This window comes from Vicugna pacos, chromosome 1 (assembly GCF_048564905.1).
Source record: "Vicugna pacos chromosome 1, VicPac4, whole genome shotgun sequence".
Lineage (NCBI taxonomy): Eukaryota > Metazoa > Chordata > Mammalia > Artiodactyla > Camelidae > Vicugna > Vicugna pacos.
This window is the reverse complement of record NC_132987.1, coordinates 52319439-52345506: the sequence shown is the minus strand read 5'-3', so window position 1 is coordinate 52345506 and position 26068 is coordinate 52319439. Positions and strand designations below refer to the sequence as shown.

At 36.8% G+C, this 26068-nt stretch overlaps 1 protein-coding gene and 1 pseudogene across 1 annotated transcript in view; both read left to right on the top strand.

The window, feature by feature from the left end:
* The window catches only part of MCF2L2 (MCF.2 cell line derived transforming sequence-like 2), a 205053-nt gene that overhangs the window by 38379 nt on the left and 140606 nt on the right, over positions 1 to 26068 (top strand). Inside the window, exon 3 of the mRNA XM_072962053.1 lies at positions 4554 to 4668. Coding sequence (XP_072818154.1) covers positions 4554 to 4668 — 115 coding nt within the window. The remainder of the gene's footprint in view (positions 1 to 4553; positions 4669 to 26068) is intronic.
* LOC102524651 (large ribosomal subunit protein uL13-like) lies at positions 13665 to 14326 on the top strand (annotated as a pseudogene).

The window sequence follows — 26068 nt, the reverse complement described above, 5'->3', positions numbered from 1 at the left end:
AACTAACACAACAGAAATTTGTTCTTACTGTTGAAAAACGGTCCAGCATGTATGTTCAGCAGGTATACATGGTCAGCAGACAACTTTTCTCCACGTGAAGGCTCTTGAATGAAAGCTCCTTTTACTTTGTGGCTCTTATTGCTGTTACCCATTTTGTGGCCTTCTTATTGTCTACATCTAGAAAGCAGACAGGGAAAGAGAGAAGACTATTTCTTTTTTTTTTAATTTATTTTTTGAAGAGTGACATTTATTTATTTAGTTTTTTTGTGTGTGTAGGGCGAGGTAATTAGGTTTATATATTTCTTTATATGTAGAGGAGGTACTGGGGATTGAACCCAGGACCTCGTGCATGCTAAGCATGCACTCTACCACTTGAGCTATACCCTTCCCTAGAGAATACTATTTCTTAAAAGTCTCAGCTTGGCAACAGTACACACCGAATTCCATTGACTTGAACGGGGCTTAGTCATGTGGATACACTTAACCACAAGGGGAGCTGGATAATTATTTGTGTGTCCAGAAGGTGAACAGCCACCGCCCTCCTTATTTATGCCTATACTTAAATAAGTTAAAAAGTTAAATGTAAAGGACAGCCGTAATGTGAAGGAGAAACAAAGGTAAAGTAAGCAGAGTAAAATAATGTGTTTCCACGTATATTTCTAGCTATACTAGAAAAAATTATGAAGTAGTCAGTTGCTTACCTGTGCATGTGGAGTCACCAAGAATGTAACAGGTGCAAATGCTGAAATGTGGTATGAGTGATCAGACATCCTGAGGGACCTTCCTATAGTGATTTTCTGAAATAGTAAACAATTGTTGATAAAGTTCTGAACAAAGTAGAATATAATCGTCACTCAATTTTATAGGGTAATTGCAATTCCTGGGAAATTCAATATACATTAAAACCATTTAAAAATACTTAATGATTTGTGACAGCATGGGTGGAACTTGAGGGCATTAGGCTACATGAAATAAGTCTGGCAGAGACAAATACTGTTATGATTCCACACTTATATGTGGAAGCTAAAAAAACTGAACTCATAGAAACAGAGAACAAGTTGGTTGTTGCTAAAGACGGGGATGGGGGAATGGATGAAAGGGGGCAAAAAGTACGGACTTCCAGATATAAAATAAATAAGTTCTGGGGATGTAACGTGTAGCATGGTGACTGTAGTTAACAGTACTGTATTGTGTATTTGAAAATTGGTAAGAGAGTAGATCTTAAAATTTTTCACCACAAGAAAAAAAATTGTAACTATATGAGGTGATGAATTTTAACTAAGTTCATTGTGGTGATCATTTTGAAGTATATACATTATATCAAATTGTTGTTGTAACCCTTAAACCAATACGATGTTATATGTCTCAATAAAACTGGAAACATATTTTAAAATACTTTATGATTATATGTAAAACAAAGATTCTAGGATCAGATTACTGTAAATGGATTTTTTATGTATATTGAGTTTCTCATAAAACATTTGGAAATCAAACAGGATATGGGACAATTTTTTATTATGTAGGAAGATTATATAGTATCTCAGGCCGTGAGATTTCCCAAGTGCCTCCCAGGGAGTGGTACTGCCATTTTCTGAGCTAAAATCAGTTCTCTGGGGGAAGAGAAAGGGAAAATAGATATTGGGAGGCAAATAGCAGTAGCTACCTTACTTTCTGTCTCACTGTTGGTCTTCAGCATCTTCCTATAGGATTTCCCAGTGTTCCAAGTGCTCCTCTAAATGACACACATCTTATGCCAGCCAACACCGTGACCCTTATGGGAATGGTCTTATGTATCCCAAGCACTTGCCATTATTTTCTGCAGTAAAGCTAGTCCCCTACCATGTAACATACAGGTAAAAATGATACCAGGAGGAGTGAAGTTTATATTGTTAAGTCACCATTTTACTTAGTTCCAAAGAGTTTGGTTTTCTTTATCTTCTTTGAAGGGGACTTCGTCACAATCTTTCTTCCTTTTGCACTTCCACGTTTCCTCGCAAGGTGGCACTGAATGCCTTGTTGTGGCTGTACTGCTGCGTGGAGGCAGGCCCAGCTTCGTTTCCTTGGTGCCTCTGCCTAACAGACATTTACGTTCAGCAGCAGGTGGTGTCCCCAGGTAACCTCAGGGCCTCTCTGATGTTCAGTATTTGTATTAACCAAGATATGAGAAAACTTCACCCATCTTTCTCCATTTAGGCATGAATAGCTTTAATTATAGTTAGTGAAAAAGGTAGAAATCATTAAATGATGTAATTATATCCTTGTGAATATTTGATGGTGTTTTGGTTCCTTGAAATGTTTTAGCCATTCTCTTGGCAAATGTTGTTTGTATAATTAGTGTAGTGTTATAATGCATCTAAATTTAGTCTCACTGGAGATGCAAATTCTCTTAATTCACATTTCTCTGATACTTCCTATAGTTGTGAAACTAGAAAGAGGATGAATATTTACTATTCGGAAGTTGATATTATCCTGATCTAAACTGTTTCAGTCAACAAAATGAGGTAGCTCAATCTCCTTGTCAAAGCTTGACAAACATCTGATCTGCAGGTATCTTTTTCTTCCTTTTCTTTTCTTTTTAATTGAAGTCAGTTGTCTCTTTAAAAAATTTATAATAAGCATACAGGATTAATAAACAGGAATCTCCCAGAGAAGAATGACTAGTCATCCAGACAGATATCCCATAACAATTAGTCTCTGAGAGCCCAAGACTCATAGTAACAATACTTACAGGAGACTTGTATAGAAAAGCCACAGTGCTGACTTACTCTTTATGTGATACAAATACTCACGTTTGCTTGGCAGCACATTCTCTCCCTTGAAACAAATTTACATGAACCATCAGGGTATTAGCAGAAGATGCTTCTCAGGCATGGATTCAGAACAGCAGCGTGCATTGGATGATCCTAATGGTGGGGTCATCAGACAGACTGGTGACATGGTCTGGATTTTTGAGGTGGTGGACCAGGACCCTCCCTCCGTAAGATGGCTGGCAGCCTTTGCTTATCTGAGTTTCCCTTTTCTGTAGTTTCTTCATTGATCTCACACCCTGAATAATCACACAGTCCTCGTTAAACCACACCCTGCATCTATTTTGTTAGATATATGAAATACGTGAGGTCATTTGTAGTTGGCTTCCCTCGGGAGCCTTATTCCACTAACTGTTTCCCTACAGAGGCGTAGCCTGGAAGGTGCTCCCAGCACTTCAGCTCATGTCCCTCTGGCTGGAGCCCAAGTTCCCCAGCTTCCTCAGTCCTCGGGGTCTTTAGTATTGCAGTCATTTTTTTCTCAGCCCTTCTTGACCAAAAGCAATGCCTGACAGTTAAAACAACTTAAGTCTATATGTCCTGACAACTTAGTAGCTGTTTGGAAAGATAAATACACACAAATTGAAAGAAAAAGTAATGTTTAACTTTCATTCTTACAGAACCACCGTTATCCCAAACCTTGCAGTCAGGCTGGACATCATTTCCCGCATTTCCTGTTCCACGATGATTTTCATACTGCACTTGTTTTTTTATCCCAGCGGCCACCAAAACCCCAACTTCACAAAGATGCAGTGGCATTCAAAAGAATACAGTGTAATTTAATGTTGAAATTGTAAACCACCTCAAGCTATTAGCAAGCATAATGTCTGACAGATGCCAACTATTGCACTTTTCCCCCAAATTTAAGATATTCATGGTGCCTCTGTGAGTTCACTGTGGCTTCCTAGGTATGTGGTACACAGTTTGGGAACCATGGGGCTGGAGCTTAGTCATGGCTATGCCTAGCTGCAAAGAAATTGGGAAATATAATCTATTTAATTTATTCTGGTGGCCTCTACACCAATGAATTAAATGTTTAAATACTAATTTTACATTTTTATTCTTGTAGGGTGTGTTATATCCCTGTTTATGAGTTATTGAAGGGCAGCTGATTATTGCCTCTTTGCAAGAATAATAACCATAACAGTGGTTACTTTACGGAGCACTTATATATAATAAACATTCTGCTAAAGTGCTTCTCATATATGCTCTCACTTAATCCTCACAGTACCTTTTGAGGTAGATACAGGTAATATTCCTATTACATAGATATATATGTGTATGTAAGGAAATTTCTACTTAAGTACCTTGCCAAAAATCACGTAGAAATTAAGTGGTAAGGCAGAATTCGAACCAGGCTGTCTGATTTTAGAGCCAACTTTCTGAACCACCGTGCTCCTTTAGCTTTGATATTTACTAACTACAAAAATGAAGAACAATATTATGTATTTGTGTTGGCATTTTTTACTATTCTACCTGTGCTAAAATAATTAAATCATTATTACCTTTTGTACAGTAACCATCTTCAAAGGATTGAATTCTTACACCACCACTGAACAAGCAGGAAGAAGAGAGACTTGTTCCAAATAATGCAGTGTTGACCTTCCTGAATTCTGCTCTGAAATAATATAGATGGAAAAAGAAGAGGCTGATGCACATCTCGACTTGATATTAGTTGAAGTCCCTTACCTGCAGAGGTGTGACCTGAAAACATTTTGCTAACATCTTGATCCTCTATCTTTGTTGCAGGAGGCCAAGGGAAAGATGGTGCCCCCATCATCACTTTTCCAGAGTTTGTGGGGTTCAAACACATCTCATATGAGGACTTCCTGAATGTCATGACCTACCTCACCAGCATCCCCGGGTGAGCTGAACACAGTGCTCTGCTGCCTTCCTGGTCACGGGCTTTATTCTGAGTTTCCCATGTGGTGGGACTGGGTTGAGATGAGCACAGTTCCCATTAGTATGTAATAGCCAGTTTCTCTTATTCATCAGTCCCAGACAAGGGATGTAGAAAGAAACTAGAAAACAAAGATACATGAGTATTGGTTTTGATCATGGTGTGCACATAGGAAATACTTCATAAACATTGTTGAGTGAATGAAAAATTGAACAGGTGGTGCTGCTTTTGTTCCTTCAGGTTCATTGCTCTCGATAAAGGTGATTCTGCTTTCCTGGGGCCTGTCGTTCCAGACACCTGGCTGCTGCTCAGGGACCTCAAGCCATGTTAAGAATTATTTAATTTATCTCCCATAGACAGGGAACTTAGAGGTAGATTTTATAGTTGTCATTGTCAGATGGAGAGTCTAGGGCCCAGAGCAAGGGAACTTAAAGTCCAGGAATAAAAACTGTGCCAATAGCTGAGACCATAACAGAGATGTTTTCGGGCACCTGCTACTTCTACCTTCTCTGCCCTAGGTCTCATATATTTATGCTATTTAAGTCAATAAATAGCCAGGTCTGTAAGGAATGGAATGTGGGACAGAGTTCATATCAGTGACAACTATTTCACAGACAGAGATGGAGCTGGGCGTGGAGTCCAAACCTAGTTCTCCAGGAGAGCAGACTCGGCCAGGAAAGGCACTAGTCCCCATGCATCTGTTTCATTTATGATATCATCTGTTACTTAACTGCTATGTGGTTAGCAGTTTAGACAACAGCCAGGGGTGTGCTGTTGCTTTCCATCTGCCTCTTATGATTCAGAGGTAAACGCCAGCTCTTTGAAAGGCCACCTGGAATCTGATCCCACCGGCAGAAATGAGGAAGTTAATTTGTTTGCTTTCATCAAACCCACTCTAAGATTTTGTTTTTATTTTTGTCTTTTACCCTTCTTACTTCTTCAGAGAAGGCTATGGATTTATTTTTGATCCACTTCTTCGAAGTTCAGTATTTAAATTATATTTCACCAATTCCCATCCTCTCTGCCTCTGATCCCAGAATCTTGTATACATTACGCAGACACGAGAGGACTTGGGCTTGGTTGGTTTGAGGGAAGGATGCTGTACGTCTCTGTCCTTTGCTCACGCAGTTCACTCTGCAGGAACACCTTTCCCGCCCTTCTAGGCCTGGCTAACTCCTGCACAGTCATCAGCCCTCAGTCTGATCTCATTTCTTCAAGGAAACCCTCCCTGACCCCAGTTCTGCTCTCACAGACTCTTTATTTCCACAGAACCCTGAGGGTTCCTTGTATAACACCATAGTATATGGAAATTATTTCTGTCTCTCCCATTAGACTGTGAACTGCTCGAGTAGAGGCCAATGCTTTTTTTTTCTTTTTTTATTCCTAGCCCAGCCCATAGTAGGTTCTCAAGAAGTAATGTTGGTAGAATTTCTAGTTCTGATACTATTCATTTCAATCAAAGGATATTTGTTGTAGCCAAGAAGGAGGACACTGACAGAGAGGGGAGAACCACACTGTACACTCCTGCCTTTAACTTCCTGGGTTATAGGGAGTTGAACCTGGTCTCCCTCTTTGGTTCAACTGCATTCCAAACATTGACCTACCAGTTTAGCAATTTCCTCTGTGAGGAGCAGCAAGAAGAGCGTGAGCAGGGAGGTGGGCAACAGGTAGAAGTGCCTCCTCCTCATTCTCATCATATTTGTTTTAAACTCACTGCCTAATTTTACTGAATTCCTGGATGCAGTCATATGCTCAGTGAAATGGGTCATTTTCATCTTGTCCTTGCAGCCTTTTCCAAGTCATGTTGAGGACCTTACATTGAGTGTCGTGTGACCCAGTGTAGAGAGAAGCATCGAAGGGTAGAAACCCTAGCTCACAGGCATAGAAGCTGAGACAAATAAGGGAGCTACTGTTTAGACCTGATTTCCTCTTTCTGCTCGATGCTCCTTGCATAATTTCTTGTAACTAGGGAGTGTTTTCCTTTCCTAGAATGCAGTTTGTCTCTTGAGAAAGAGTAGCTGTGACCAGTTATTCCCCTTTCCTGTTCCGGCATTTGTTCGTACTCACTTGCTCACTGTCTCCCACCTTGTTCCTTTCAACATAAAACAAAGACAATGGGTAAGAAGACCTGAAAGGAAATTTGACATGAATCTTGCTTTGCAGTTCCCATTTCAGATTCCAAAGATTCCTTTATGATTCCTATTTATCATAATTTGTATCTTCCTAAATATTACAGTCATTACCAGGCACCAGAGTTTTTCCCAGGTTTTCACAATGTATTACAGGCAGTTGGCAGAGAGCTCATGGCATAGAACAAGCAAGAACTGATGCACTAGAAGAAGAGAATGGCAGGATGCTCGGGGCAGGGATAAGATATCTCTGTGCTGAAGTGAATGAGGATCTTTCATGGTGGTTGGGTTGGGTGAGTGCAGCATCTCACTCTTTACCAGATCTTTGCTGAGTGCCAGCAGTGTGTAGAGAGCTGTGTTAGGGGCCATAAAGGACCAAAAATGCCATAAGACAATGCATTGAATCTCAGGAAGCTCATCACGTGACTCTGTTGTCATGATATTTTGTGAAATATGCAAACAAGGTAATATAGGAGCTCAGAGGAGAGAAAATTTACTTTGGACAGGAAAAACAAGGAAAGCTTCAGGAGTAAAGTGGCTTTGAAGATTGGATACAATTTCCACAGGTAGATCAAAGAGGGACATTCCAGAGAGAGAGAACAGGATGATGTTTAAGAGCTTTGGACACAGCCCAAACCTAGATTGAAATTTAGATTCTATTGTTGCCTCACTGTGTGATCTGGGGTAAATGACTTGGCTTCTATTTCTAACCCCCATGGATTTTGAAGTGTTAAATAGAATGTGTTTGGGAAACAGACTATGCAGACTGCCCAGAGCAGAGTGAGGCTCCTTTTCAGTTAGTAGTGAGAAATGAGACCTGGAAAGACAATTGGGAACAGATTGGTTTTCCACCAAGTTGAGGAGTTTAGGCACAGTGAGCAGGACGAGGCCATTGGAAGTTTTGAGAAGGAAAATGACAACCAGATGGACTTGGTGGTGGTGTGCAGGGTGGACCAGAAAGAGTGGGACAAAGGAGGCAGGGAGACTAGTTAGGGGCTTCTACACTAGGGTAGGTGCAAAGTGAAGGGGGAGTGAGCTAGCAAGATGGCAGAATGACTGGATGGAAAGGGATGGACAGGAAGGAGAGGTATTGGGGACTGGTGGGAGTGGGGGAGGAAGGAGAGTGAGAAACTAATGATGGTGCTCAGCTTTAGGAACTGTGTTCACCACCTGATCTTTTCACTTTTATGTGTCTGGGCACATGAAATTGAGGCCTCATTTTAAAGGTGTTTCCAGTGGTTACAGATTGTCTCTAAGTGTTTTGAAAAGGCATTAGTAAAACATTCTGAACAACAGAGATAGTCAACTATTTTAAAATCACAGTTGTTTTTCCAAAAATCAGTATTTGTATAACTAAATCTGCATTTTTATTACCCTATTTCTCTATTCAGTTTCTTTGTTTTACTCCCAGTTCTGTGTTCATTACCTGAAAGGGATTAGAGAAAATACTTTTTGTAGATGGTAACAAGAGCTGTATTTCATAACAGTGTGAATTTTATTTGCTATTTGTAAAGGTCCTTTTCTAAAAGGAATCTGTTGAGAGGCCTATTTAAGTTTGAAGAATCTATGTCTATTTTCCTTCTGGAGATCCAGATGAATAGTCTGTGAGAAGAGTTGTATCCTCTTTTTAAAATTTTTAAATCTATTTTTTGTGTGTCCTCTTTTGTGATCTGCTGTCTGATAGAATGCTGTCTGACAGTTCTACTTGAGGAAGAGAGGGGAGACAGTGTTACTATTTGGCCTGTGAATTATAATGAGACTTGCTCCTTTGTATTAGTAGACTGAATGGGATTATAACAACTTGTCAGCTCTAGAAACCAGCCTTGTCAGAGAAGTGAGTTCAATCTGGGCCTCTTACTGTTATGAAGGCAATGGAAAAGCCCATTTTTAAGTGGCTTTGAATAGTACTAATGGAAAAGTGCTGCTTTGATTGAGTAGCCAGGGTAAGGTATGGTATTTCCTGGACTGGCTATGGAATTGCTCCCCCAGAATCAAGAAAATGTAATCATTCATCTGACTTCTAAGGATAGAGGTCCAGAGTGGGGAACCTTGTTGGGCTGCTGTCTTTTTTTTTTTTAACATTTTTTATTTATTTATAATCATTTTACAATGTTGTGTCAAATTCCAGTGTTCAGCACAATTTTTCAGTCATTCATGGACATATACACACTCATTGTCACATTTTTTTCTCTGTGAGTTATCCTTAGGCTGCTGTCTTGTCCAAGATGGACAGTTTTGCTTCAGAGCCCTTAGGAAGGATGCCTTGAGAGGCCAGACCTCTGGCACTCAACTGAGTAAAATTAGAGAGCACCCCATAGATTTATTATGAATAGTGACAGTGGCCAGTAAGTCTTATATGTGGAGAGAATTTTAATGGATTATACTAGGGGGCAGAAAAAATTTAATATGCCAGGATCCTGTTCTTCTAATGTAAGAGCTAGGGGTCTGACATTGTTTCTCCCCAGGAGAATGACCTAGAGTGAGTATAACAGCTTTTCTTTGTTTATTTGTTTAGATGATTGTTTTAGAATACCTGTGCTATATCCTGCTTGTGTCATTTACCCTGTGCAGGTAGGAGACCACTTTCCCTTTTCTGATGTATGTTCAATTCAGGTTTCTTAAACATTCAAAATACAGCCCCTTGCTTGAATTTACAGGTGCTGGTGGTTATAAATATCTGGAATTCGGTCTTACTCAGTGATATTATCAATTATAAAAAAGATAATTCCTGTAGTTCTGTGGGAAATGCCATTGATATTTTGACAGGGATTGCAGTCACTCTGTAGATTGCCTTGGCTTGTATGATCCTTTAACAATTTTAATGCTTCTAATCAAGGAACACAGTATATCTTTCCATCTGTTATTGTTGTATTCAGTTTCTTTCATCATTGTCTTATGGTTTTCTGAATACAGGTCTTTTACCTCCTTGGTTAGATTTATTCCTAGGTATTTTATTCTTTTTGATGTGACTGTAAATGGAATTGTTTTCTTAATTTCTCTTTCTGATAGTTCATTGTTAGTATATAGAAATGCAACAGATATTAATTTTGTAGCCTTCAACTTTACTGAATTAATTAATGCTCGAATAGTTTTCTGGTGGTGCCTTTAGGATTTTCTATGTATAGTATCGTGCCAACTGCAAATAGTGACAGTTTTACTTCTTCATTTCCAATTTGGATTGCTTTTATTCATTTTGTCCTTGTCTGATTGCTGTGGCTAGGACTTTAAAAACTACTAAAATAAAAGCAGCTAGACTGGGCATCTTTGTCTTGTTCCTGATCTTAGAGGAAATGCTTTCAACTTCTCACCATTGAGTATAGTGTTAGCTGTGAGTCTGTTATAAATGGGCTTTATTATGTTGGGCTGTATTCCCTTTATACCCCCTTTGTTGAGAATTTTTATCATAAATGGATATTAAATTTTGTCAGAAGCTTTTCCTATGTCTAGTGAGATGATTATGTGATTTTTACTCTTCAATTTATTAATGTGGTGTATCACATTGATTAATTTGTATATATTGAAAAATTCTTGCATCCCTGGGATGAATCCCACTTGATCATGGTGTATCATTGTTTTAATGTATTGTTGGGTTTGATTTGCTAATACTTTGTTGATGATCTTTGCATGTATGTCCATCAGGGATATAGGCTTGTAGTTTTCCTTGTTGGGGGTATCTTTGTCTGGTTTTGATATATGGTGATGCTGGCTTCATAGAATAAGTTCAGAAGTTTTCCTTCCCCTGCAATTTTTTGGAACAGGTGGTAGGTGTTACCTTTTATCTAAATGTTTGGTAGAATTCACCTGTGAAGCCATCTGGTCCTGGACTTTTGTTTGTTGGGAGTTTTTTAAATTACTGATTCAGTTTTGTTACCAGTAATTGGTCCATTCATGTTTTCTATTTTCTTCTTGGTTCAGTCTTGAGAGAGTGTACATTTCTAGAAATTTGTTCTTTTCTTCTAGGTTGTCTATATTTTTAGCATATAATTGTTTGTAGTAATCAATTATACTCATTTGTATTTCTGTGGTATTGGTTGTAATTTCTTTTTCATTTCTGATTTTATTGATTTGGACCCTCCCTTTTTTTCTTATTGAATCTGGCTAAAGGTTTATCAATTTTATGTGTAGCAAATAATTTAAAAATTCATATGGAAACACAAAAGACCCTGAATAGACAAAACAATCTTAAGAAAGAAGAACAAAGTGGAGGTATCACACTCCCCGATTTCAAATTACTCTACAAAACTACAGTAATCAAAATAGTGTGCTACTGGCACAAAAACAGACACATAGATCAATGCAACAGAATCAAACCCACACTTATATGGGCAATTAATCTATGACAAAGGGAACAAGAGTATGGGGAAAATCCAGCCTCTTCAACAAGTGGTATTGGGAAAACTGGACAGCTATATGCAAAAGAATCAACCCGGACTACTCTTTCACATCAGGCACAAACATAAATTCAAAATATATTAACAACTTAAATATAAGACCTGAAACCATAAAACTTCTAGAAAAAGAATAGGTGGTCTACTCTTTGACATCAGTCTTTGTAATATTCTTTTGGATAAGTCTCCTCAGGCAAGGAAAACAAAAGCAAAAATAAACAAATGGCACTACATCATACTAAAAATCCTTTGCACAGCAAAGGAAACTATTAATAGAACAAAAAAGCCACCTACTGAATGGGAGAAGGTATTTTCAAATGATATATCTGATAAGGGGTTAATATCCAAAATATACAAAGAATTCATACAAGTCAACATCAAAAAAAACAAACAACCCAATTAAAAAAATGGGTCAGAGGATCTGAATAGACATTTTTCCAAAGAAGACATAGAGATGGCCAACAGGCACATGAAGAGAGACTCAACATCACTAATCATGATGGAAATGCAAATCAAAACTACAAGATATTATCTCATGCCTGTTAGAATGGGTATTATCAAAAAGACAACAAATAACAAGTGTTCATGAGGATGTGGAGAAAAGATTTCTAAATCATATAGTACCATTAGTGTGAATGTAAATTGATACAGCCACTATGAAAAACTATGGAGTTTCCTCAAAAAATTAAAAATAGAACTAACGTATGATCCAGCAATATCACCCCTGGATATTTAGCTGAAGAAAAAAACCCCACTAATTAGAAAAGTTATACACAACCCTATGTTCATTGCAGCATTATTTATAATAGCCAAGGTATGGAAGCAACCTAAGGTTAATCAGCAGATGAATGGATAAGGAAGATGTGGGGTGTGTGTGTGTGTGTGTGTACACACACACACATATATGTAAAATATATATAACAGAATATTACTTAGCTGAAAAAAAGAAATCTTACCATTTGTGACAACATGGATGGACCTAGAGTGTATTATATTAAGTGAAATAAGTTAGACAAAGAAAGATAAATACTGTACGACATCACTTATGTGGAGAATCTGAAAATATAAAACAAATGAACAAATGTAACAAAACAGAAACAGAGTTATTGATACAGAGTACAAACAGGTGTTTGCCAGAGGGGAGGTGGGTGAGGGGAGGAAAGAAATAGGTGAGGACGATTAAGAAATACAAACACTAGTTGCAAAATAAATGAGTCACAGGTATGAAATGTGCAGTGTGGGGAATATAGTCAATGATTATGTAATATCTTTGTATTGTGACATATTGTAACTAGACTTATGGCGATAATCAGTTTGTAATGAATAAAAATATCGAATCACTATGTTATGTAACAGGAACCAACATAGTGTTGCAGGTCAATTATACTTCAAAAACAAACAAATGAACAATCTCATAGAAAAGAGATCAGATTTGTGGTTACCAGAGGCAGGAGGTGGGGAAAGGAAATTGGATAAAGGCAGGCAAAAGGTAGAAACTTTCAGTTATAAGATAAATAAGTACTAGGGATATAATGTACAACGTGATAAATATAATTAACACTGCTGTATGTTATATATGAAAGTTGTTAAGAGAGTAAATCCTAAGTTCTCATCACAAGAGAAAAGTTTTTTCTATTGAAATGATGATGTTCACCAAATTTATTGTGAAAATCACTTCATGATGTATGTCAATCATATCATTTTGCTATGTACCTTAAACTTACACGGAGCTGTATATCAATTATATCTCAATAAAACTGGAAGAAAAAATTATTGAGATACCAAAAACAAAAAAATTGTCACAACCCATAACAAGAAAGCAGCTTTCTCCCCTATTTATTGTGTGATGTGGGTTGTTTTGGTAATGGAGTGGTCTGAAACCAGAATTGAGATATAATTGGAGACAGTGGGCTTTTAAAATTATCTTTTATTCAAATTGCTGAATACTTTATATTACAGTAAATTTGATTAAAAATAAGAAAAGAAATAAATTTTCTTTAATCAATAAAATGAATGTTGCTTTTGAAAAATGAAGCTTTGGATGGAGAGCAGGAAACACCATGCTCTCTACCAGTCATTATGTGGTCAGTGAAGTTTCCTGACTCTGTGAGCCGGAGAGGGTATTAACTCTTACTGTTTATTTTATTTTATTATTTTATACTATTTACTTATATGCTAATTATTATGACTTTTTACTATTTATTACTTACTATTTTAAGAGATCCTGAAAATGATGGTAAAGGAAGATTCAGAATTAGTCCAAAATACCTTATTAAAGGACTCCAGGCATTAGCACAAGTACCTTTCTGATTGAATAATCTTTACAACTTAACTGGGATGATAAACATTGCATTACATTTAGTAATGATGTGCACTAATTATTATCAATCAGAATAGTCCAAGTTAAAAGTCATCATACTTTTTCTGTAAAGAATCAGAGCACTTTCCCCGGCGGTTGCCGAAGATGGCGGAGGGGCAGGTATTGGTGCTCGATGGCCGAGGCCATCTTCTGGGCCGCTTGGCAGCCATTGTGGCCAAGCAGGTGCTTCTGGGCCGGAAGGTGGTGGTTGTCCGTTGTGAGGGCATCAACATTTCTGGCAATTTCTACAGAAACAAGTTGAAGTACCTGGCCTTCCTCCGCAAGCGCATGAACACCAACCCCTCCCGCGGCCCCTACCACTTCCGAGCCCCCAGCCGCATCTTTTGGCGGACAGTGCGAGGATGCTGCCCCACAAGACCAAGCGAGGCCAGGCTGCACTGGACCGCCTCAAGGTTTTTGATGGGATCCCGCCACCCTATGACAAGAAAAAGCGGATGGTGGCTCCTGCCGCCCTTAAGGGTGTGCGTCTGAAGCCCACACTGGAAGTTTGCCTACCTAGGGCGTCTGGCTCATGAGGTTGGCTGGAAGTACCAGGCAGTAACAGCCACCCTGGAGGAGAAGAGGAAAGAGAAGGCCAAGATCCATTACCGGAAGAAGCAGCAGCTCATGAGGCTACGGAAGCAGGCTGAAAAGAATATAGAGAAGAAAATCGACAAATTCACAGAGGTCCTCAAGACCCATGGACTCCTAGTCTGAGCCCAGTAAAATTGACTGTTTATTCTTCACGCTTGGCCTGGCCTGCCCTTCCTCCATCGCCGCCATAGGATGTGGGGACCCCCAGGGCCTGCCATCCAGGTGCCACAGGCAGCCCAGGGCTTAGAAGGCTGGGGACACCAAGGGGACGGACCTTAGTGCTGTTTAGGAAAGGCCGTTTTAAACTTTACAGAGCTCTAAGGGCTATAGGCATAGTTTGCCTGTGACCAACTCATTTGTGACAGTTGGAACAACCAGTGCAGCATCAGGACTGGTAACGGGGAGCTGGAAGACTAACTGGAAGGGACCCCTACGTCTGCTTAAACCTCCCACAGGGCTGGTTACTATACTCTGCAGCTGTTAGGACGTGAGCGAATGCTTGGGCAGCAGGAGTCCGGTGTCTACAGAGGTGTTTGTGGAAGGGAAGTGCAGCCAGGGGGTCACAGGCATCGCCCTTGTGTCTTCCCTGTGTTTTGTGATTCAACGCTAATAAATTATTTTTAAAGGAAAAAAAAAAAAGAATCAGAGTAAATATTTTAGGCTTTGCAGGCCTTATGGTCTCTGTCTCAACTACTGACCTCTGCTGTTGTAGCTCAAAGCAACCATGAACAATACGCAAGCAACTGAGTGTATCTGTGGCTGTGTTCCAATTAAACTTTGTTTACAAAATGGGAGTAGAGTGGAGTTGGCATATGGATTGTAGTTTGCTGGCCCCTAATGCTAGTTCTCAATTATTAGCATGCATCAGAATCATTTAGGGAATTTGCTGAAACACAGATGCTGGTCCTAGTCCAGAGTTTCTGATTCAGTGGGTTTGGGGTGGGGTGGAATAATTTGCATTTCTAACAAACTCCCAGGAGATGCTGATACTGCTGGTCCAAGGACCACACTTTGAGTACTGTCCACATTTACAGAGATGGATGGATATTAAGATCAGGTAGAAGGAAGAAACATGTATAAATTCACATAACTGGTGAAAGGCAAAACTTAGAACTTAGATTTCCTGGCTCCTGGCTCATGCCATTTCCACATCAGGAAGCTTTCAGATAATGTTGTGTGGCCATGTCCATGATCTGACTTACAAATTTATGTCTATATTTCTTGGCATATCAACTTTAGATGATATCTTGTGATTCTTCCCTGTGGAAAATGAATTTTGCCTATTTATCATGCTTCTCTCGTCTTGCTCTCTTCACCTCGTAATTTTTGTTAGTTACGTAATTGTTTTTAGATCATGTAATGGTTACCATTATAAATTTAAACAACACACTTAACTTCTGTCTGGTGATTCAGCCACCAGTCAGTATCAACAGGTAATTGGGTCCAAGACCCTTGTGGATACCAAAATTGCCTTTGCTCAAGTTCCTTACACAAAGTGGCAGAGTACAGTCAGCCCTGCATATCTGTGGATGTGGACTGCGGGTATGGAGGGCCAATTGTATCCACTAATTTTTCTACTATGCATTTGCGTCTTTCTTTACTCTCTCTTATCCTTCAAGTGATTTATAATGTATTTTACATTTTTACTATAAATATTTTTCTTTGATTTTAGGTTGATTTTAAATAATAGAAATTAGTAAAATGCTTTTATTTATGTAATATGATCAGACCTCTAGCGTAAGAGATGTAATCCTGTGTCATTAAACCCTGTGTCACACAAAAGAGAATGCTACAAATGTTAAGGTGAAATGAGTTTTCTTTTCTCACACTCCATGAGTTGCTCAAAATCGTGCTACAATTTAATTCATTTCAGACTCAGGCAATTACTTTTTATATACCCTTTCTCCTAGCATTTGTAATCACCTTTCTTTTCTCTTGTTTATAGAATGGCAAATCTCGTTATCACATTACTGATATCTTGCAGATTCTTTATCATAGAGTTTGTGTAATACATACATTTTCTTCTTGGAGATAACTCCTTTGAGCCCCTCTGGCCTAATTTTTTAATTCAGGTTGCTGTCTAAACATGCTTTGAGCTGTCAACCTTGGACTGCTTTTTATTCTCACTGGGAAAGTCATTCCTTCTGCTTTAGATTTCATTTTCATTAAAAAAAAAATCTTTCCAGTTATTTCTTTTTCAGAAAGGGTGTATGGTAAGTGAATCTAGTAAGATCTTGAATATCAGAAAATGGCTGCATTTTTACTTCCCACTTGATTGGCAATCTGTCTGAGTATGGAATTTTTTTTTTAATGTAAAATGACATTGATCCATTGATTTCTAGCATTAGTGTTGCTGATAAGGCTGATCCTCCTCACAGGACCCAAGTCTCATTCCTTAATAGGTAAGCTGTTTCTCCACATAGGAAGCGTTTGTGATTTTTTCTTTTTGTTTTGTAGGTTTAAAGTGTCAAATCTTTTTCTTTCTTTCTGCTGGGACTTTGACCTAAAGATTCAAGTCTCTTTTAGGCTTAGAATATTTTTCTGTCATGTCTTTGCTTATTTCTTTCCTCCAACTGTTTTCTGCCTCTGGAACTCAAGTAAGAGGAATATTGCATCTTCTAAATCTCTCTTCTGTGTCTTTAACTTTTCTTTTATATTTTTTTCACCTCTTTATCACTTTACATTTTAAATATATATATTATTTAAAATGTATTATTTAAAATTTTAAGTATATATATTATTTAAAATATAAAATGATATGCACATATATAAATTATCTGTTCATGTATCTGCTCTTTTTTTTCTATCGATTTTTTAATCTTTATTTTCCCATTACTTTTAAGAATTCTTTATGAATTAGGGATATTAGCCCTTTTTCTGTGATGCATGTTGCTTATAGTTTCTCTCACTTCTTAATTTATCCTTTGACTCTGCTTAGAATTTTTTTGCCATGTGAAATTTTTATATCATCAAATATATCAGTGTTTCTTTTAATGCATCTGGATTTTGAGCCATTGTCAGAGAACTTTCCTATACCTAGGTTATAGAGGAATTTGCCCAAACTTTCTTGTAATGCAGTATGATTTTATGTTTTACATTGGGTGTTTATTTTGTGTGTGTGATATGAGATGTAGATCTAAGTTTATCTTTTTCCAAATGGCTATCCAGTTATCCTAACACCATTAATTTAAAATATTCATCTTCGCCTCAGTGATTTGAGAGTAAATTGGCCTCTGTATTTGTAAGTGAATAATATACTATTTTAATTACAAGGATTTAAATATCTTCAATATCTGGTAGGATTAATTCCCCCACGCCTCTCAGGTCCTTAAGTTTTACTTACTTTTTTCATGTTTTCCTGACTGTTCTTTCCTTTCTTCTTCCTTATTTCCTTTCTATGTGTCTAGCTCCATTAAAAAAAAAAAGAAAAGAAAAGGGGAAAAAAAAAACAACAACACTAGTTGATCTTTTCATTGAGACTGTGTTAAATTTATAAATTAACTCAGGAAAAAGTGACATATTTATACTGTTAAAATAATCCTATCAAGAAGAAGAAAAGTCTTCCCATTTGTTAAAATCTACCTTTGCGTCTTTCAGGAGTGTTTAAAATTTTCCTAACATTTTTGCGTATTTATTGTTAAGTTTATTCCATAGTATTTTGTTTGTCGCTATTCTAAGTGGGATAGCTTTACTGTTATATATGTTAAATGGTAATTTTATTTTGGTATTGTCTTTATTCAGTCTAGGTATCAATGTCATACTTGCTTCATAAATAGCATTTCAAAGTTTTCTTTCAGTTTTAAACTGGGAAACAATTTTTGTGGTATTGGGACTTTATGGTCATTGATGATTTAAATTCTCCTGTGAAACTGCCCAGTGCATCTGGGCCTTGATAACTTTCTCTGTTTCTCCTATGGAAATTGGCCTATTAAAGCTTTATGTTTCTAATGAGATCAATTTTAGTAAATTATATTTTCCTAGGAAATCATCTATTTATGTCTTGGTTTTCAAGTTTATTTGCATAGAAATATGCAAAGTAGTTTCTCAGATAATTAAATTTTCTTGTGTTTCAGTGGTTATTTTCCCTTTGCCGTGTCTTAGTTTGCATACCTGTGCTTCGTCCTTTTTTTCACCCTTGATTAAGTTAGCTAGTGGCTTATTTATTTTTTAATTTAAAAAATGCTATTCTGATTTTTTAATTAGAGCTACTGCTTTTCTCTTTTCTACCTTATTCATTCTGCCTTTATTTTTAATATCTTCTTCCCTGTACTTTCTTGGTTTGCTTTGTTTTTTCTCATTTTTTGAGTTGAAAGTTAAATTAATTTTTATCCTGTTATTTTATAGATATAAATATTTTATGAATTTTCTCTGACACTGCTTTAAATGTAGCCCATAAATTCTGATATGTAGTATTTTCATTATCACTATATCTTATAAATTCTGTGATTACATTTTATATTTTCCCCTTACTGAAGAGTGTTTTTGTTTTTGGGTCTTTTTTGAAGAGATGTTCAACAGAAGATTTTTCAAAGTTTCAGATGTTTTCTTTGTGGCCCTATATCATGACCAATTTTTTTGGATGTTCCATTGTGCTTGAAAAGAAGATGAATCCTGTATTATCAGGATGTAAAATTAATGCATATCCATTAGCTCTTCCTTATTGATTATGTTCTTTAAGTATTCTGTGACCTTATCAATATGTTGTCTATTCTGGCTTACACTGAAAATGTTGTATTAGAATCACCTAGGTAAAATATATTTCTATCTGTCTCCTTGTGTCTCCTGTAGTTTCTGCTTTAAAAAGCTGGTTAGTCCCCATACCTCGTGGTCGCTCTCGCTCCATCTCGCTCACCTTCTGAGACGGCCTGCACTCTGTCTGTGGAGTGTGTATCCACTTTTACTTTAAACACCCTACACCTCTTGGCTTCTCTTCCTCTCACCTTTCTGAGATGGCCCACATTCTGCTTATGGAGTGTGTATCTCTCTAACTTACTTTCACTTAAAAAAAAAAAGCTGGTTATTAGGGTATTTGGAACATAGATGTTAATAACTATTATATCTTCATTGTGAATTGTGACTTTTAGCATTAGAAAGTGTTCCTTGTGATGTTTAATGCTCTTTGGCTTGAATGCTAGTTTGCTACTTTGTCTGATACCAAGACTGAAACCCCTTGCTATTGTTTCCATTTGCCTAGTATACTTTTGCTAATTCCCTTATTTTTAGCCTTTCTGAATTACTTTGTTCTAGAGCTTTTTCTTGGATACAGTATATAGTTGGTTTTTACTTTGTGAGTCAAATTGAAAATCTTTTTCTTATATTAAATGAATTAAGCCCATTGATATTTATTGATGTGATTGATATATTTGGTTTCTATATGTCATTATTTTATAACTTCTGGATGCATTATGTTATATTTATTGTATTTCACTAAGATAAGTATTCTTTGCTCTTTTAAAACTTTTAACTTCTTTTGGTATTTAGGAAGATTTGCAGTTTTGTCCTTTTGTTTATGCCTTTTTTTCAGTGCCCTTAGTCCCTTTAAGAAATACATTTTACTATCTTTTTTTTTTTTTTTAGTTTTCAGTAATATCTGTTGATTCCTACCTATTGCTTATACAACAGGTAATGAACTTATTCTTTTCTCTTCCTCTCTCCTTTCTCCTATCTTTTAACTTGTATTATTTCTGTATCTTATTCTCCCACCCTGGTTAGCATTAGACCTACCATTAAATGGATTAAATTAATCCCTTTGCTGAAGTTTCCCCAAATTATCTCATGATTGGATGAAGGTCAATCCTTACTAGATTCTTTAAAAGGGAGTCATAGGTACAGAATTCCCTGAGTTTTTATATGTTTATAACTTTTAAAATTATTAATGAAAATTAATAATTGCCTTAATAATTGAAAGCCAGCTTGTCAGGATGTAAAATTCTTGATTCACACTTTTTGTTCATGAATTGCTGTGGAATGCTATTTCATTCTTTCCTTGATTTGTATGTTGCTTTTGAAAAGTAAGCTGTTTTATCTTTTTCCTAGAAGTGCTTAGAATTTTTACTTTATCCTTAAAGCCTAAAAATTTTACTAGAATATGTCTGAGTTGATTGTTTCAGACGAATTTTCCTGGTAGGTGCCTTACAGGTTTATGTAGACTCAGGTCTTTTTTGTTTGTTTGTTTGGGGAAAGTTTTCTTAGATTATGCTTGTAAATATTATTTTTGTTCCTTTGTTTTTAGTCTTTAGGAACACCAAGTATAATATGTTGGTTCTTTATTTCTCTGGCTTCCGTTTCCACCACTTTCTTTCTAACCTTTTTTGCTTTTTTTTTTTTCATTTCATTTGCTAGGTTGTTTTCTTTATGCTATTCACTGCCCCTTATTAAACTTTTGTTCAAATACATTACTCCTTGGGTATCTTATAATTTAGACTCCATTTCTTATATGATTTTTGTCTTTGCCTTTTATTTTTCTGACTTCAATCAACTCTTATTTTATTTCTTCTTTTCTTTATGTATTAAACAAAATCCATTTCTGTTCTTGGTTTTTGAATTTTTTATTTATGATGTCCCCTGTGCCCCATCCCCTGTATGCTTGCTTATAGACATGTAATTCAGTTTGGATAGCTAAGTACAGGCTTTTGTCTGCTTAATGACTAATTTTTTGGAGAAATTTTTATTATCTAAAAACTTTTTAATAGATTTTTTTAAACAGCAGTTTTAAGTTCACGGCAAAATTGAGTGGAAATTTCAGAGATTTCCCATATACTCCTGGCTCTCACACACCCACCCTCCCCATTAACATCCAGTACCAGAGTAGTACATTTGTTACAATTGATGAACCTGTATTGGCACATCATTAACACCCAGAGTCCATAGTTTATATTGGGGTTCAGCCTTGGTGTTGGGACATACAATGGGTTTAGATAAATGTATAATGACATGTATCTACAATTATAGTGTCATACTGAATAGTTTCACTGGCCTAAAAATCCTGTGTTCCACCTATTCATCCATCTCATGCTCCCATCTCCCAACCCTATCAACCACTAATTTTTACTGCCTCCATAGTTTTGCTTTTTGCAGAATGTTACATAGTTGGAATCATTTGGTATGTAGCATTTTCAGATTGACTTCTTTCAGTTAGTAATATGTTTCTTCCATGAATTTTCATGGCTTGATAACTCATTTTTTCAGTACTAAATAATATTTCATTGTCTGGATGTTCTACAATTTACCCATTTACCTAGTGAAGGATATGTTGGTTGCTTTCAAGTTTTGGTAACTATGAATAAAGCTACTGTAAACATCAATGTGTGAAGAGAAGTTTTCAGCTCATTTAGGTAAATACCAAAGAGTACACTTATATAAGGATGTTTAGTTTTGTAAGACACACACCAAACTGTATTTCAAAGTGGCTGTACCATTTTGAATACCCACCAGCAATGAATGAGAATTTGTGTTGCTTCACATCCTTGCCAAAATTTGGTATTGTCAGTATTTAGGATTTTGGCTATTCTAATAGGTATGTAGTGGAATTTCATTGTTGCTTTAATTTGCAATTTCCTAATGACATATGCTGTTAAACATCTTTTCATATGCTTAGTTTCTAGCTGTATATTTTCTTCTGTGAGGTATCTGTTTTGGGTTTTTTGCGCAGTTTTTAATTTGGTTGGTTGTGTTCTTATTGTTGAATTTTAGAAGTTCTTTGTATTTTGGATAATGATTCTTTACTATATATGTCTTTTGCAAATATTTTCTTCCAGTTTTTGGCTTGTCTTCTCACTCTCTTTTTCTTTTAACACTTTTATTATGGTATGATTCTTGAACAGTAAACTACACATATTTCAGATGTACAATCTGATTATTTTGATAGATGTATATACCAATGAAACCACCACCACAGTCAAGATAGGTAACATTTCTATCACTCCCCAAGAGGTGCAAATTTCAAATTCCCAATTTATCCCTTCTCTTTCCCTTTACCTCCTGGTAACCGTAAGTTTGTTCTCTGTGTCTGTGAGTCTGCTTCTGTTTTGTAGATAAGTTCATTTCTATCCTTTTTTAAAAATTCCATAAATAAGCAAAATCACATGAAATTTTTCTTTTTCTTTCTGGCTTACTTCACTTAGAATGATGATCTCCAGGTCCATCCATGTTGCTGCAAATGGCATTATTTTAGTCCTTTTTGTAGCCGAGTAGTATGCCATGTATAAATATACCACATCTTCTTTATCCAGTCATCTGTTGATGGATATTTTGGTTGTTTCCATGTCTTGGCTATTATGAATAGTGCTGCTCTGAACATTGGGTTACTTGCGTCTTTTCGAATTATATTTTCCTCTGGATATACGCCCAGGAGTGGAATTGCTGGGTCATATGGTAAGTCTTTTTTTAGTTTTTTGAGGAATCTCTGTCTGTTCATCCTCTTGAAGCTAAAAAGTTTTGATTCTTATTTTTTCCCCTTTATAGTAGCTTTGTATAATATCTTTGCAATTAGTGAACAGGTTTGATGGTTTGGGGTGGTTTACAAGATTCCTAGTTCAAGAATACCATCTTTTGTTGATATAGCTAAGTGTAGTTTCTTTCATCAATGGACTTAAAACATTTTTTGGAGATTAAGGGAAGGGGTTTGTATCCTTGATTTTTATTTTTTTGTCTTGTAGGATGTTAAATTTTCCTCTTGCTTATTTTTGCCTTTACTACACAGTCACCAGCTCTCCTTTCATTTCCTTTTCTCTCCTAGAAGCTTTGCCTTCCCAGGACTGCCTCTTTAAGTCTTTCACTAGTCAGTACCCTGATGGACCAGGACTGTCTTTTCAGTATCTTTCCACTTAGGGTGCACTTCTCTTTTCTGGGAATGGTTTATCTCAATCCCCTCTTTTCTTGACTGTCCTTATGTATTAATCAGAGTTCTCCAGACAAACAGAACCAAAAGAATATATGTATGTGTATATATATATATATGACGGTTAATTTTATGTGTCAACTTGACTGGGCTAAGGGATGCCCAGATAGCTGGTAAAATTATTATTAACTGTTATTTTTAAATGTGTCTATGAGGGCATTTCTGGAAGAGATTAATTTGAGGGGGGGTGTTATTTATTTATTTATTTTAGTGGAGGTACTGGGGATTGAACCCAGGACCTTGTGCACGCTAGGCATGCACTCTACCACTGAGCTATACCCTCCCCTTGAGGAGATTAACTTTGAATTCATGAACTGAGTAAAGCAGATTGACCTCCCCAGTGTGAGAAGGCATTCATCTGATCTAAAGTTGAGTGCCTGAATAGAACAAAGAGGCAGAGGAAGGGTGAACTCTCTCTCCCTCTGCTTCATCTGGGACATCCATCTTCTCTTGTCCCTGGACATCATTGCTCCTGGTTTTGGGGCTTTCAGACTCAGATCGGGACTTAAGTCATCAGCACCTCCATTCTCTGGCCTTGGACTTGGATTGAATTACACCACTAGCCTTCCTGGTTCTTCAGCTTGTTGATAATTTATTATAATAAATATCTTCATATATATATCTATATCTGATTGGCTCTGTTTCTCTGGAGAACTCTGATATATAGATGTAGATATAGATAAAGAGATTTATGGTAAGGTATTTGCTCATGCGATTACAGAGACTGAGAAATCTCACAGTCTGCCCTCTGCAGCCTGGAGACCCAGGAAGGCTGGTGGTGTAGTTTGAAGCCCTCAAAGCCAGATAGCCCATGTTGTAGATTCTTGCTGGAGTCTGAAGGCCTGAGAGCCAGGAACACTGAGGGCAGAAGACCAGTGTCCCAGCAGTCAGACAGAGAGAGAGTGTAAATTCCCTCTTCCTCCACATTTTTGTTCTATTCAGACCCTTGGTGGATTGGATGATGCCCACCCACACTGGGGAGGGCGTTTTGGACAAGCCAGGATGGTTGGTCATTCTACATTTGACTCGGTTCTTATGGCAGTGCAGTAATATTTCAGTTAACCAAAGTATTTTATATACCTAGTTTACTGAAAAAGGCAAATCACAGAAAATGTATTAATATTAGAGCTTATTTAAAAAAAATACCATATCAACCACAAAACTACTCTGGTATTTTGGGATCAGAACACATTTACTTCAGTCGCTTACACATATATATTTATATTTAGTCATATTCAAGATGTCAGGTTTGACTCATCAAAAATTCAATTATGTGTGTTACAAGGGAGCTAATAAGATTGGAAAATGAAGGAATATGGTGTTAAGATATATTCCATACCAAAAGAGAATGAATTTTGTGGCATGAACATTGATCTCAAAGTCAGAAGACTTTGAATCTTAACTCTGCACATAGAGGGTGACTTTGGTCAAGTTATTATTATTTTTTTAATCATCTCTGAGGATTAGTTTCCTCATCTATAAAGTGGAAATATTATCACCAACCTGGTTGTGAGGATGGTTGCAAGGATTATGTGAAATAGTATTTATGCAGCTAATGCATCATTAGACCGTAGTGTTAAGAAGAACGGTAAGGATTAAAACAGCCAAGGTTACTAAGGAAATACATTGTTCAGAATCCCCATTTCCTATGCATTTGGTTTAGTTGGGGTTTTGAACCTTTTGTTAAACCAGATAGGGTAGGGAAAAAACACAAACCTACCATATTTGATACTACTGAGTGATACCCTATGGGAGGGACTATATTCAAAATCATTGTCATGGTTCATTAACTCTTCTTTCTGAACTGTGGCCTGTACACAGTTGTGTGAGGAGACACAGTCCTTTACGTACACAGGTATATTCCCAGCAGATCCTACCCTGTTTACCCAGATGCTCTGGTCCTGGGCTTTGGTCTGCAGGGGGCTGAGTGAGTAGCATTTGCCCTCAGTCTAGCTGGGGAAGCCACATATGCTGGCAGCTGCTTTCCTCGCAGATCAAAAGACATCCTGTATTCTTGTACTGTGTTATATTTGCTGAGCCTCTCCCAGCTCCACCTTGCTTAAGAGCCCTGGATGTTCCCTCCAAGCATTCTTTAATAATTGTTTGTTTTAAAGAAAAAAGAAAAGAAATAGAAAATACAAGTAACAGCAAAATATATGAAATAAAACTGCCACAAGGTACAAATAGATCTGCCGTGAGAAAAAAAATTGAAGGGGAGCCATGAGATGGGGCTAAGAGTATGAGTATTGGTATCAGAGAGCTCTGAGTTTGAAATCCGGTTGTGCTAGTGTGACATCAGGCAACTTATGTTATTTTTATCAGCCTTTGTTTCCTCATCTGTAAAGTGGAGATAATATCTATTTCACAAGATTAAATGAGATAAAAAGTAAATATGCCTGACAAATGATAGGAACTCAAGATACAGTAGCTATTATTGACTAAAATATAATGATTTATATTTATGTTGTTATTAATGTCGGTTTGTTTTTGCTGTACTACGGAATTTGTTTTGGTCATTGTTGTAGCCTCTTCAATCAGTGCCTGATGCCTACTGAGCACTCGATAAGTATGAATTTTTGTTTTTGACTTGTATAATATTTTTCCTTTTTCACTACTTGAATTTATTTAATTCCTTGGGTTTTTTTTTAAACTGAGTTACAGTTTACATAAAGTATATAAACCACAACTGTATAGCTTGATGAATATTCCCAGTTTATATTCCATGTAACAACCACCCAGGACCAGGGTATAGAATGTTTCTCTGAAGGTTTCCTCCTGCTTCTTTTCTACCAATATCTGCATTCCTATGCCCTCCATCCTGCCCCAGGAAACTACTATTCTGACTTTTATCACCAGTGATTAGAAAATTTTTTTTTCAATTTGGAAGCTAAGCAATCACCTCTAAATAATCCATAGACTAAGAAAGAAATCATAAAAGGAGTTAGAAAATATTTTTAGCTGAACAATAATGAAAACAATATATTAACATTTATGT